The sequence below is a fragment of the Daucus carota genome, chromosome 7 (genome assembly GCF_001625215.2).
Source record: "Daucus carota subsp. sativus chromosome 7, DH1 v3.0, whole genome shotgun sequence".
NCBI classification, from domain to species: domain Eukaryota; kingdom Viridiplantae; phylum Streptophyta; class Magnoliopsida; order Apiales; family Apiaceae; genus Daucus; species Daucus carota.
Genome location: NC_030387.2, coordinates 38,579,837 through 38,592,366, shown reverse-complemented (window position 1 = coordinate 38,592,366; position 12,530 = coordinate 38,579,837). Strand labels below are relative to the sequence as shown.

Genomic DNA, 12,530 nt, shown 5'->3' with positions numbered 1-12,530 from the left:
TTACTAGTCTGCAACATTAATCTCTGTTAACTTTTAGTCCTAATCGGAGTCTATGTCTTAAATTTTATATAAACAAACAACCTCCTCACTTAATTTAAAAAATTTACACTCGACAAGATAATTAATCTTCCTTCTCCTCTCCCGCAGAAATTAGACATTAATACATTATTAGTAAATTACTTATAAACATATAGCTTCGAGAGAAATTAGAATGGCCGTGCTAGGGTTCTTGAAGTATGTCATGTTATTCAGCCTTCTTGTAGACTTTGCTCTTACTCAGTCCATCGTCAATGTTCGTGATCATGGTGTCGTTGGTGATGGTATCACAGATGACACTCAAGTAAGTCGACCAGATTTTGACGGTTGAAAATAGGCGCGATTTGATATATTGCTTACGTAATTTGTTATTATCAAATTATTCCGCTAATGTACTTCTTACTTGAACTGATTAGGGTTTATTGAGAGCATGGGAAGCAACCTGCAAGTCCTCATCTTCGTTAGCGACCATGCATTTCCCGGCAAATTTTGAGTTTCTCACGAATCCTTTGGATTTTACTGGCCCATGCAAGCCCGATATTGTCGTAGTTGAGGTACTTGATTATCACTGCTTAACTGATTACTACAATTATTTATTTATTTTTGACGAAAAACAAAGAATTCAACAACTGGATTGTGAAACAAGAAACGGATGTTTTGTTGTAGGTACATGGTACTATAACAGCACCAAGTGAACCTAAACAATGGAAGTGCGGGTCTGATAATTGTGATAGTTGGATACGCTTCTCTCATGTAGATGGCCTTTCCATCTCTGGTTCCGGAACCATCTATGGACGTGGACAAAAGTGGTGGAAAATTAAGGATAACAACAAGCCAGCGGTAAGTATGTTTATGAACTATGTTACTGATCCGACTCTTTGATAATTGTACTCGTGTCTGATATTTGAACACTCGGGACATTTTGATGAACTAAAGAATCACATATAAGTTGAATATACAATGCAAATCATAAAATAAAAACAGAAGGAAAGAAGTAAAAACATAAAACAAGCAGAGAAGATCCCCTAAACTGCAAAATTTCTTACGAAATTGTGGTTGATTTGGGAATGATAGTTTTATGATAAGGTCTCTATTTACCATGCTTGTTTATTAGTGTATCATGCCTTCTCCTGGTACAACATAACAGTGTCCATGTGTCCCTAATTTCAAGATTTTTCGAGACCGATACTCGGATATGTGTCGTGTCTAATATTTCGTACCCCAATCAAAGTAATATAGTTTATGAATAGAAGTCGGTTTAAGTGGGACGTTACATGACATGACACGTAAAAACAATACTGTGCTAAACTGGTGTTGATTTGTGCAGGCTTTAAGGGTTACTAACTCAAAAGATCTACAAATTAGTGGATTAAGGTTCAAGGACAATCCTCGTATGCACATTGTGATCGACGGAGTACAAGGGGCACACATCGCAAACTTAAACATTGAGGCTCCTGCTGATAGCCCCAACACTGATGGCATTCACATCGGGGAATCAACTGATGTACATATTCAGAATTGCACAATTGGAACAGGCATGTATCTGTTATTTGTGTTACGTACCTACTAACTTTGTATTAGTATGATATTGTCGGCACTGAGTCATGTTGTTTTTGGGCTCCTCTAAATCTTCTTTTATCGGACTTGGGTGGACACTGGTCTAAGTAATTCTTGAGTTTAATATATGTCGGCCTTAACGCAGGTGATGATTGTATATCCATCGGGGGTGGATCAAAACACATGACAATTAATAATATCAGATGCGGACCTGGGCATGGTATAAGGTAATTGTTCTGGTTTTTCTTCTAGTGGTGCGTTATTAGTATTTTGTTATCTCCATACAATCTGTCCTCGAACTACAATGTGATTGTAATATTCTTTTGCATGTTTATCTTTCGATATGAACAGCATTGGGAGTTTAGGAAAGCATGGTGCTAACGACGAGGTGGAATATATTGATATATCGGATGTTGTGTTCACCAACACCACCAACGGTGCTAGAATCAAAACATGGCAGGTAAAGTTTCCGATCATCTATTACATGCACAAAATCGAGTACAAAATTTTGCATAAAATGACATAGCAACCGAGATGAGATGTTTTAATTGGTGCTATTTATGTGAATACTATATGGGGTCCATTTCAATCAAAACTTAAGACATATTATTTTGTGAAAGATTTTGTACCCAAATTTTGTGCATGAAGCATTTTCCTATGTTCAACTTCTCAACTCTCGAAGCCATTGTCACAAGTTTATATAGATGGTACTAATCGATTGTGACCCGAATTCTGCAGGGAGGAAAAGGTTTCGCCAGGGAAATAACATTCCAACGTATACTCAGTCAAAACTCGGATAATCCTATCATCATTAATCAGTTCTATTGTGATCACGAAAAATGTGTAGATCATGTAAGTACTAATTAACATTGTGCTGGCTTACTGAAGTTCTGTCTCTAAACTTGATCACCATATGAACTGAATTTCGATGAATTTGATATGGCAGGATTCCGCGGTGAAAGTGAGCGGAGTGACATTCAGGGAAGTAATTGGGACGTCTAAAAGGGAGACAGCGGTAAAGATTGATTGCAGCAAGACTGTCCCGTGCGAGGGCATAAGGATAGAAAATGTTTACTTGAAGACCAGTCGTCAGGGGAAGAAAACTCTGTCTTACTGCAACAATGGCAGAGGACAATTATATGGTACAGTTGTTCCAGAGGTCTTGCTAAACTGATCAATGTCAATTTTGTGTATAACTTTGAGCTTTGTGAGGATATTGTAAAGCTATTCGGGAGAGGTTTTAAGCTAGTGAGTAGGATTATATTTTCCCACATAAATTTTGGTTGATTAATTACTTTAGTGTGGTGATCAATTTTTTTTCTGTTAATCTACTTTATATGCATGATTGCATGTCTTCTCTTGTTCTTGAATTTTTTTCAGCCTTGATGGCTTACTGGTACAAGTTTACAAGCTTTCAAAGAAATAACTCAGAGATGGATATGATTAGAAATACCTAAGTTTTTAGCTAAGGGTTTTGAATGGCCGAAATGTTACGATTTATTAGTGGAGGAGATCTTTAATTCTTGGTTAAAAGATCCTCTCGTCACTGGGATACTTAGCATAGCTATGAACTGGAGTATTATAAAATTTATGCAGATTTGTATATGAAAAATCTCTAGCTGATGGAACATTGACAAGAATCGTTGACATCAATGAACTACACAGATCACAGGCTGTAAATTTTAGTGCCTGTATCGTCCGGGTGAAAGAACAAACCAAGGGACTGAATACGACTGCCTGATACTCCTGTCTCCTAGTATGTTATTAATGTATTTCAAAAAAAAAAATGACTCTGGTTGGAAAATCAACTAAAAATTAACAAATATTATTGTTAAAAAAAAACACCTGTGAACTTTAACCGCTTTCTAAAATTTAAAATGAAATATATTTTTTATTCTAGTTTACTCCGGTAATGTTCATCGCTTCAATGCTATTGTCAACATATCTACCGATTATATTTTAAAAATGATATATTAATTTTATTTTCTATTCTATATCATTTTAATGCGGTAATTTATATTCGTGGATTAGTTATATTTTCAGATAAGGGTGGAATTTACAAATTTACAAATTTATTTATATTTTTAGTTATAATATAATTTATTGAATTTTAATTGAGAATTCTGTTCGTTTAGAGATGTTTTGAATAAGTAATAACGGATCAAAACAGATTGTCGTTGGCCTTTTATCATTTCTTCGTATCTTGGTCACTAGCACGACCCCATTTGAAAATAAAATTAATATTATTTCTGTCCCACTCATTTTTTTTCAGATATTTTATATTAGTTTATATATATTTTAATGATATTACAAATAATAATTTTATGATTTTAGAAAAAAATTAAAATAATTTGTAAAATTATGTTTTATAAAAATCTATAATATTTCAACGAGTCATCCTTGCAAACGTAACCAATCTAGTGGCCCGTGGGAGAGAGGGTACTGTTTTAGAACTAGGGACCTCGGAGGCTCGGATGCTAGAAAGTGCAAACAGGGGGAAAAGGGTGAGAGAATCCTGCCATAATTTATACAGTAGTATATTTTCCTGTACACAGCACATATATTAAAAAAGCACATAGATATCACTGCTATTTCAGGCCGGTTTGTTTGAGAAAAACAACCAGCTTGTAACAATCTATGACAGAGAGGAGAAAATTGACAATCGGCTAAAAGAAATATTAAATTGAAAGAAAAACTTATTATATTATTATTCTCCTTTACGGCTTTACCAATACCGATAGTAATTAACTAATGCTTTAAGATTTGAATTTGTCATCAGTTAGAAAACAATATACTTTGATTAATAAATATGAAAGTAACAGACAATATAGTGATAAGATAGAATGTGTTAACACAATTAAATTATTCCGAAACGATTGTTTTTAAGTACTAAAATAATAAACCGATAGAGTACAGGATAAGATTAGAGAGTCTAAATTAAATACACTCACCGTCTAATTGGATTGTATATGTTTGAGACCGAGACGATGACAAATATTTTAAAATCTTTACAAAATATATTTATAAATTATTTTAATTTTATGAAAGAATTTAATATTCAAATTTTTATTTAAAAAAATTAAAAATTAAAATATAAAATTATATTATTTAAAGTCTTAAAATACAAATCAAACCATATAAAAAAGGTTATATAAAAACAAGTGATAAAGTAGAACGCAATTATATAGCATGTGATATTTTTGCCCGGAAAGAGGAGAATATGTAAACGTTCTGTTTTGTTGGGGGTGGAGACCGGGCCGGTTCCTTCTAAAGTGATTCAGAGCGTGGTTGTCCCGGTTTAAGGCGGGATTTTAATTTATTTTTAATTTTAAGTTGAAAAATATAATAAGTCAGAAGTTGGTTTGAAATCATAATTAAATTAAAAACTAACTTAGAATTAGAAGTTAGTTATAATCGGAATAAAACTACCATTTCTATTGATGACCATATTTGAAAGTTAGAGGTTTGGGTAAAAATTAGAGGTTTGAGGTGGTTTTGAGGTTTGACCACTAAAATCCACTAATTTTAGTGTTTGGTAGTTAGCCAAATTGAAATAGAGGTTTGGGTCCAAAAAACTAATTTTGAAAAAACTACTTTGAGGAATTTTTTGGATCAGAAGTTTTAGTGCGTGTCAGAAAAAGTTAATCAATCAGTTATTTACCAAACAGTTTTACGAGAAACAGCTAATCTAATCCGCTAGTCAAAACATCTAATTCAATCAATCAGATAGTCAAAACATCTAATTCAATCCGTTATCAGCTAACCGCTAACCGTTAATTCCCAAACAGGCCGATATATTCGTATTTCGGTGATTAAGAGGAATAGAGGATTCACCCTGATTCCTTAACGAGAGGACGCACAAGTCCCCGCACATCAAGCACTTTCGTCGCAACTACCAAACCAGAAATAGTGCAAGACGTTATGTGTGAGGAACTAAAGAAGACTACAAGATATCACCTTCGTGGTCATTTGTTTACTTACGTTTATTAACACACCAACGTATATTCCAAGCAAATACATTAGTCCACGCCAATCCTCTTTGTTGTCAATGTACGTGTGAATGGTAACATATCATCCTACGTGCATCACATTTTTAAATTTAATTGCTTGTTTTATGGTCCATACTAGGGATGGGCGCGGGGCACTTCGGGTCGGGGAGTGCTATCCCCGCCCCCGATCCCCGAATTCCAACCCCACCCCCGACCCCGCCCCGAACCCCGAACGGGGATTCTTTTCCTCCCCGATCCCCGCCCCGAACGGGGAACGAGGATCCCCGCGGGAATTCGAGAAATTTAATTTTTTAATAAAAAAATAATGGCTTTATGTTATATAATATACTTTTTAATAAAAAATAAAATACTAACTCCTAATATACTAATAAAATAATACTCCCTCCATCCCACCAGGTTCTTTACGCTACTTTTTGGCACGCATTTTGAGACTCTTATAAAGTATAGTTCCATAACGTGTATTTTTCTAAAAAAAATCTTGAAAAAAAGTTTGGAGTTTAAACTTTTATTCAAAATAAAAATAAATTAAAAACACGTTATTGAACTATACTATATAAGAGTCTCAAAATGCGTGCAAACAGTGAACGTAAACATCCTGGTGGGACGGAGGGAGTATTATCTCATATTTTCAACATCAAATCATATTAAAATTGATTTATAATATAAATAAAAGATAATTTTAAAATTATAAAATATATTATATTACAAATATAATTATAATTGACCAATAAAAATAAAGATTATTTTTTAATTTTAATAATACTATATAAACTATCTATTTTTAATTATTTATTTAGTATAATATATATATATAAACATATTATTGGTTTTACATATACACAATCGGGGTCGGTGATCGGGGCGGGGAGACACGAATCCCCGACCCCGCCCCGATCCCCGAATTTTTAATAAAACTTTACCCGATCCCCGCCCCGCCCTCGAAAAATTCTCCGAATCCCCGACCCGAACGGGGCGGGGATCGGATCGGGATCGAGCGGGGCGGGGTGAATGCCCATCCCTAGTCCATACGAACCTTTTTTCCTGATAAATTATATTCTTTATTCTAAGAAATTTCGCCGGGGACAAGTCAACAAATGTTTGCATCAGTGTAATTATGTAAACCATGTTCGGGGCTGTTCAAGTTGCCTCATTTCACTTCAAGTTATCCGGTGGCGTGTTTGTTTACTTTTTACCACTTTTAGCTTGAAATCATTTCATAGGATTCTCGAATACATCCTGTGTTTGTTTAACCTTAAATTTTGAGTTTTACAGAAAAAGCCCCTAGGAATTTGAGTAAATTACATAATTACTTAGAGCATCTCCAAGAGGCTCTTCATTTAGGCTCCTAACTTGAGATTTGAGGAGGGAGAAGCAAAATGTTGCTCCAAGAGACTCTTAAGTGACTCTTAAATCTTAAGAGCCTTTTGTTTCTCTCTCCTCTCTCCTCAAAGTTAAGAGCCACCACATGGCTCCTAACTTATTTTTTTACAATAAAAAAATCCTTCCCTCCAATCAACCTCCATCTTTCCCTCTCTTTTGTTATAGTGGAGCCCAACATATGAATAAAATATGAAATAGAGAAGATATGTAGAGAGTATTGTTGGAGTTTACACTCTTAACTTTGTCCTAAATTACTAAGAGCCACATTTTTTATATTATATTTAGGAGCCAACAAGGAGACTCTTGGAGATGCTCTTATTCCAATATTATGAAACTTAATCCCGTTTAATATATTAATGATTAAAATTTTAGATTTATAACATAATATATGATATTACTTTTTATATTTTAAAAAATGACCGTGTGTACTTCTTTTCAAGCCGACCTAAGCCATCTCTTTAAAACTTTGAGATAATATATTATGAATCTGAAATTTTAATTAGAAAATTCTAAAAAAGGTAAAATTTGATTATCAATTTGTAATTCTAAACACACATGAAATTTAATCGTTTACCGTTTACAAATTTAATTGAGTCATATTCAAGACGAAGTACCCAAATTGTGTTTTTATCAATATTTTAATTAGATGATATGGATGTTTAAGCACAGTTTGGATAAGATCCTGTCATCAACAATGTTTTACTGCAATTGTTTGCTTTTAATGACTTCTTCTAGGTATTTGTTATCTCTGATTGTTGTACCGTATATTTAGCATTTTTTATGAACTTGTGTGTTGGCTTAAAAAAAAAAAGCAGCACAGTTTGGATATATTGAATTTTTAACGGAGTTCATGCTTATAGCTGAAACTCGATCAAACGGCATGAATCCTGACTCTCAGATTTATAATTGAGCTCTAGTATATGCTCGATAATCTTCAATATCACCAACTATAAAGCTATTTTTTTTAAAATTTTGTGATCTTGCAAATCCTCCCACAACTCAACAATTTATAAAACGAATTGTTATGACATACTTTGGCATAGTCTATTTTCCTATTGGACTCCTAATTTTTTTTATTAATTAAAATCATTAATTAATTACTTAGCTATAAATAATTATCCTCTCTATGCAACGAGTAAAGAATCAACCATCACATAAAATATCTTCAAACCATATCTTTTAAATCTGAAAAGATATCACAACTCGAAGATTATATTAGATTAAAATCAATTAATTCAATATTTAACGTTGTTTATCCTGAAGTCTCTCGAAATAGATCCCATCCTTACAAAACTACGTGAGTTTGATCCTATAAAAATATAGGTACGCAGGCATGTTGGAATATGAGATCCGATATCAAGACAAATCGATATTTCATAAACCCTAAACCCCCAAAATCATAAAATTTAAAAAAATATGAATACAGTCATATGGGTAGTGTTTTCACTTGAATGAAATAAAAAAACAATAATTGAAAAAAAAGAGTTACTCTAATATTTTTGTGATGAAAATTGTAGAAAATTATCAAAAAATTGAAATGATTATGATTTTTAAAATATATAACTAAATTTATGATTTTAATTATTCAAAATAAAATAATTAAAGAAATTAAATTATAAACTATTCTGTTAACACTTTCTATTTAGAAAATAAATCTCATTTCATTATTATTTCTATTTCATTCCATTAGAGATGAAGGAGTTGATTGTGGATAAACAAAAATAAAAAGAATGGATAGCGAGTTGGAAAATATCCGACTCAGTGTAGTCGAGACTCGAGGCCGTAGACATATTCGAGTCTTTCAACTCATAATTTACCACAAAACAAAGCGGAGCTGTCAAGAGCGCTAGCCCCATTATAAATCTCAATAAATTCCTGTATATATTTACTCATCAATCCCCTCTCCTGGACACACAACAATAACAATATTCTCTTCTCATATCTAAGTACGTTTCTCTATTTCTCCGTTTTTTTCGCAATTCATTCATCAATTCACACACACACACACACACTTGTTACAACTGTGTGAATTTCGCTATATTAGGGTTTGTTATCATGTATTGTGGTATATGCTCATGTTACGTTATTGATTGTTGCTTGTGATCTGTGAATTAATGTATTGTATCTCGTTTCGTTAGGTTTGAGTTTCGTGAATTGTGAAATGAATTGCGTTGACTGAGCTTCGTGTTGTTGACTTTTAGTTAGTGTGTTGAATTGTGTGTGTGATTTGTGTGAGGGGAGCAGAGGTATGTTCAGTTGACCTGTTGCGGTTGATTACGAAAGCGAGATTGTGAGTTGAGATGAATTTGTGTTCTATTAGTGAATTTGAACATAATTACTGTTAATTCTGAGAAGTATACGATATTTTAGTATAATTACTTTAGTTTTGTTTTGGTTCCTCTCAGTTTTTTGTTTTTTGGATATGAGTCGTAATCGTAATTTAGTAATTTGTGTTGTATTAGTAAATCTGAGCATAATTACTGTTAATTGTTCAAGGAGAAGTATACGCGATAATTTAGTAGTATATGTTAGTATAATTACTTTAATTTTGTTTTGGTTTCTCTCGGTTTTTTGTTTTTGGATATGAGTCGTAATTGGTAGTGAGTAGTATATGTGATTAGCACTATAGTTTGTCTTGGGAGTTTTATGTTTTCGAGATGTACTAAATTTCTTAATTAACGGTTCTTTAAATGCTTGTGTGACAGAGTATGGGTAATCTCTTTTGCTGCGTTCAAGTGGATCAGTCTACTGTTGCTATTAAGGAGCACTTTGGGAAGTTCGATGATGTACTTGATCCGGGATGCCATTGCTTGCCATGGGTGTTCGGGTATCAGATTGCTGGTCATCTGTCTCTTAGGGTCCAACAGTTGGATGTCAAGTGTGAAACAAAAACGAAGGTTCGGCTCTATGAATTGATCGAATTGTTAGTTTTTGTGTGGTTTACTGTTTTATCTTAATACTCCGTACTAATGTTTAGAATACTAGTTAATGTTTTTTTTGTCAATCCATAAATTGCAAAATCTTGTCACAGTATTGGGACATGTTATACTTTAGTAGCTTGTAAGTTGTTATTGACTACTACTTTTTCTGTGCCTGAAGTTTATATATGCATTGATGGATGTCATGTATGTACAGAATCTGAGAGCTTAGCTTACAAGTTATCTGACCTGAAATGATTCCTTTTGGTTATAGGACAACGTTTTCGTCAATGTTGTAGCATCAATTCAGTACCGTGCTCTCTCAGAGAAGGCCAATGATGCATTTTACCGACTCTCAAATACAAGGTCTCAGATTCAGGCCTATGTCTTTGATGGTATAAATTTAATTCAAACGCAGCAAGTTGTCATTTTTTTTGCTTGGATACTTGTTTTGCTAATTGTCATTTTATTGCTTAAATACTTGTTTTTGTAATGTATTTGAATGTTGAAAATTGAAATTTAGGCTTATAAGTATTTTGATCGCTTTGAATGTTTCCAATTTAGTTATCAGAGGAACGGTACCTAAGCTCAACCTAGATGCTGCTTTTGAGCAGAAGAATGACATTGCCAAGGCTGTTGAAGATGAACTTGAGAAGGTAATAATATGAAGAGTTAATTAGGTGCTATTTTGAATTCTAAGTTTTGTGCCTCTGTCAACGTTTGATGTTTGCTGCTTGCAGGCAATGTCTCATTATGGATATGAGATTGTCCAGACACTGATAGTTGATATAGAACCTGATGAGCATGTTAAGAGAGCAATGAATGAAATCAATGCGGGTAAAGCTCTTTTTTAAGCTATGGAATTATGGTAGAAATTAACTAGTACATTCCTGGGGATTCGGGAGTTTTATTGCAGATACATACATGTTTTGATGTTGATTTCCTTTCCTATAGAGATGATTATTAAGAATATGAGTAAAAAAAAAGATTACCTAAAATTTTAAAAATTCACAATTAAAAATGCGAGCGGAATATTTTAATTTCACCCCCTGCTAAAATTTAAAGATCTTGATACTGTAACCATATCAAACGATGCATTAATTTGCTTCATTTGTGTAGCCCCTAAAACATGGATAAGCCAAAATATAAGGTACCATATACCCAATTGACAATCGAGAGACAAATCCTCTATATTTGTATTGGAATACAGTTGGTAGCTAGTCAAATCTAGTGGGAAGAATGGATTCGGATTTTGTTGAAGAGGGATGATCTCGAGATATAATATTATTATGATTTAGTACTGAAAGGGTCGAAACATTGTTTGCACATGATCCGGTGTGGATCTACCACACAGGTGCACCTCTCAGAGGAAACAGGAACATGGATGTAGGATTTGTAGGCCATCTGAATAAGGTTCCTCCTATCTACTAATACAAACTTTTGGCCTACTTATACTGACTTGGTGTTTGTTAAAATTCTGATCTAGGTATTGGTTCTTTTTGCCCCCTTTCTGTGTCATCAGTATTACCTCATTGATTTTGGTGCACACCCTCATTGAATACATGTCAAAGTTATACATCTCATTTGATATGTTTCCAACAGTAATTATTAGCTCTTTCCACTCATCAACCCTTTTTGGGTCTAAAGCATACTTTGGTAAAACTGTATTTTAATTGCTGTTGGATTTGTTTCAGCTGCAAGGCTTAGGATGGCAGCTACTGAGAAGGCTGAGGCTGAAAAGATTCTTCAGATCAAGAGAGCTGAAGGTGAGGCTGAGTCAAAGTACCTCTCGGGACTGGGTATAGCACGCCAGCGCCAGGCAATTGTTGATGGTTTAAGAGACAGTGTGTTGGGTTTCTCAGTTAATGTGCCCGGCACAACTGCAAAGGATGTAATGGACATGGTTTTGGTGACACAATACTTCGACACCATGAAGGAAATCGGTGCTTCATCAAAGTCCTCTGCTGTGTTCATACCTCACGGGCCTGGCGCAGTTCGTGATGTTGCCACCCAGATTCGTGATGGGCTCCTTCAGGGATCTGCTGCCCAGCACTAACATTCCCACCCCCTTAAATATGTCTGGAGAAATTTGTTCTCAAATACAGTATATATAATCACATATGATTTAAAGTTTGTTTTGGAAGTTGCGGAGTATACTTTTTACTCACGGTTTGGTTAATTTGCTTGGGTTTGGTACCAGTATCTATGTTCATCAATGAAGTAGTAGGGTTGTACATTATAAAGATTTCTTCCACTAGAGATTGAGTTTGTAAACAAATTCTCGTCGTCTTTTTACTCTCTATTATATGACTAGTGAATGCTTTTACACTTCATTACTATGTCTACTTGATTTTTTTTTTTCTGCAGTCCCTTTACAATAGTTTATAAACCTCTGTCAAGCAGAGCAATGGGGAAGAAATTACAAGTTTTCCTGTCTTGTGAATCTATATTCTTCATCTGTCCAAGAATAGATTAATCAACTGTGTCTTAGTACGAGAATATAGGTCCTTGTTTATTATCACAATCTGATTAATAAAACCTATGGACTAAATATTGACCTTTGCTAAAGAAGCGGTTCTCCACTCTTCCCTCTCAACTTTTCAAATACCATTTTTCTAACAAACATTTC

At 33.9% G+C, this 12,530-nt stretch overlaps 2 protein-coding genes across 2 annotated transcripts; both read left to right on the top strand.

The window, feature by feature from the left end:
- Nucleotides 1-211: 211 nt before the first annotated feature.
- Nucleotides 212-2,119, top strand: LOC108195019 (probable polygalacturonase At3g15720). Its single transcript, XM_017361955.2, has 6 exons — nt 212-340; nt 453-590; nt 703-876; nt 1,364-1,571; nt 1,739-1,820; nt 1,945-2,119. Exons 1-6 carry the CDS (start codon nt 212-214, stop codon nt 2,117-2,119), a joined length of 906 nt encoding a protein of 301 aa, XP_017217444.2.
- Nucleotides 2,120-8,743: 6,624 nt separating this feature from the next.
- Nucleotides 8,744-12,234, top strand: LOC108196905 (hypersensitive-induced response protein 1). The gene is made up of 6 exons (XM_017364387.2): nt 8,744-8,929; nt 9,689-9,880; nt 10,176-10,296; nt 10,466-10,557; nt 10,642-10,738; nt 11,596-12,234. The coding sequence occupies exons 2-6, from the start codon at nt 9,692-9,694 to the stop codon at nt 11,955-11,957; spliced, it is 861 nt and encodes a 286-aa protein (XP_017219876.1). The 5' UTR covers nt 8,744-8,929; nt 9,689-9,691; the 3' UTR covers nt 11,958-12,234.
- The last annotated feature ends 296 nt before the right edge of the window (nt 12,235-12,530 follow it).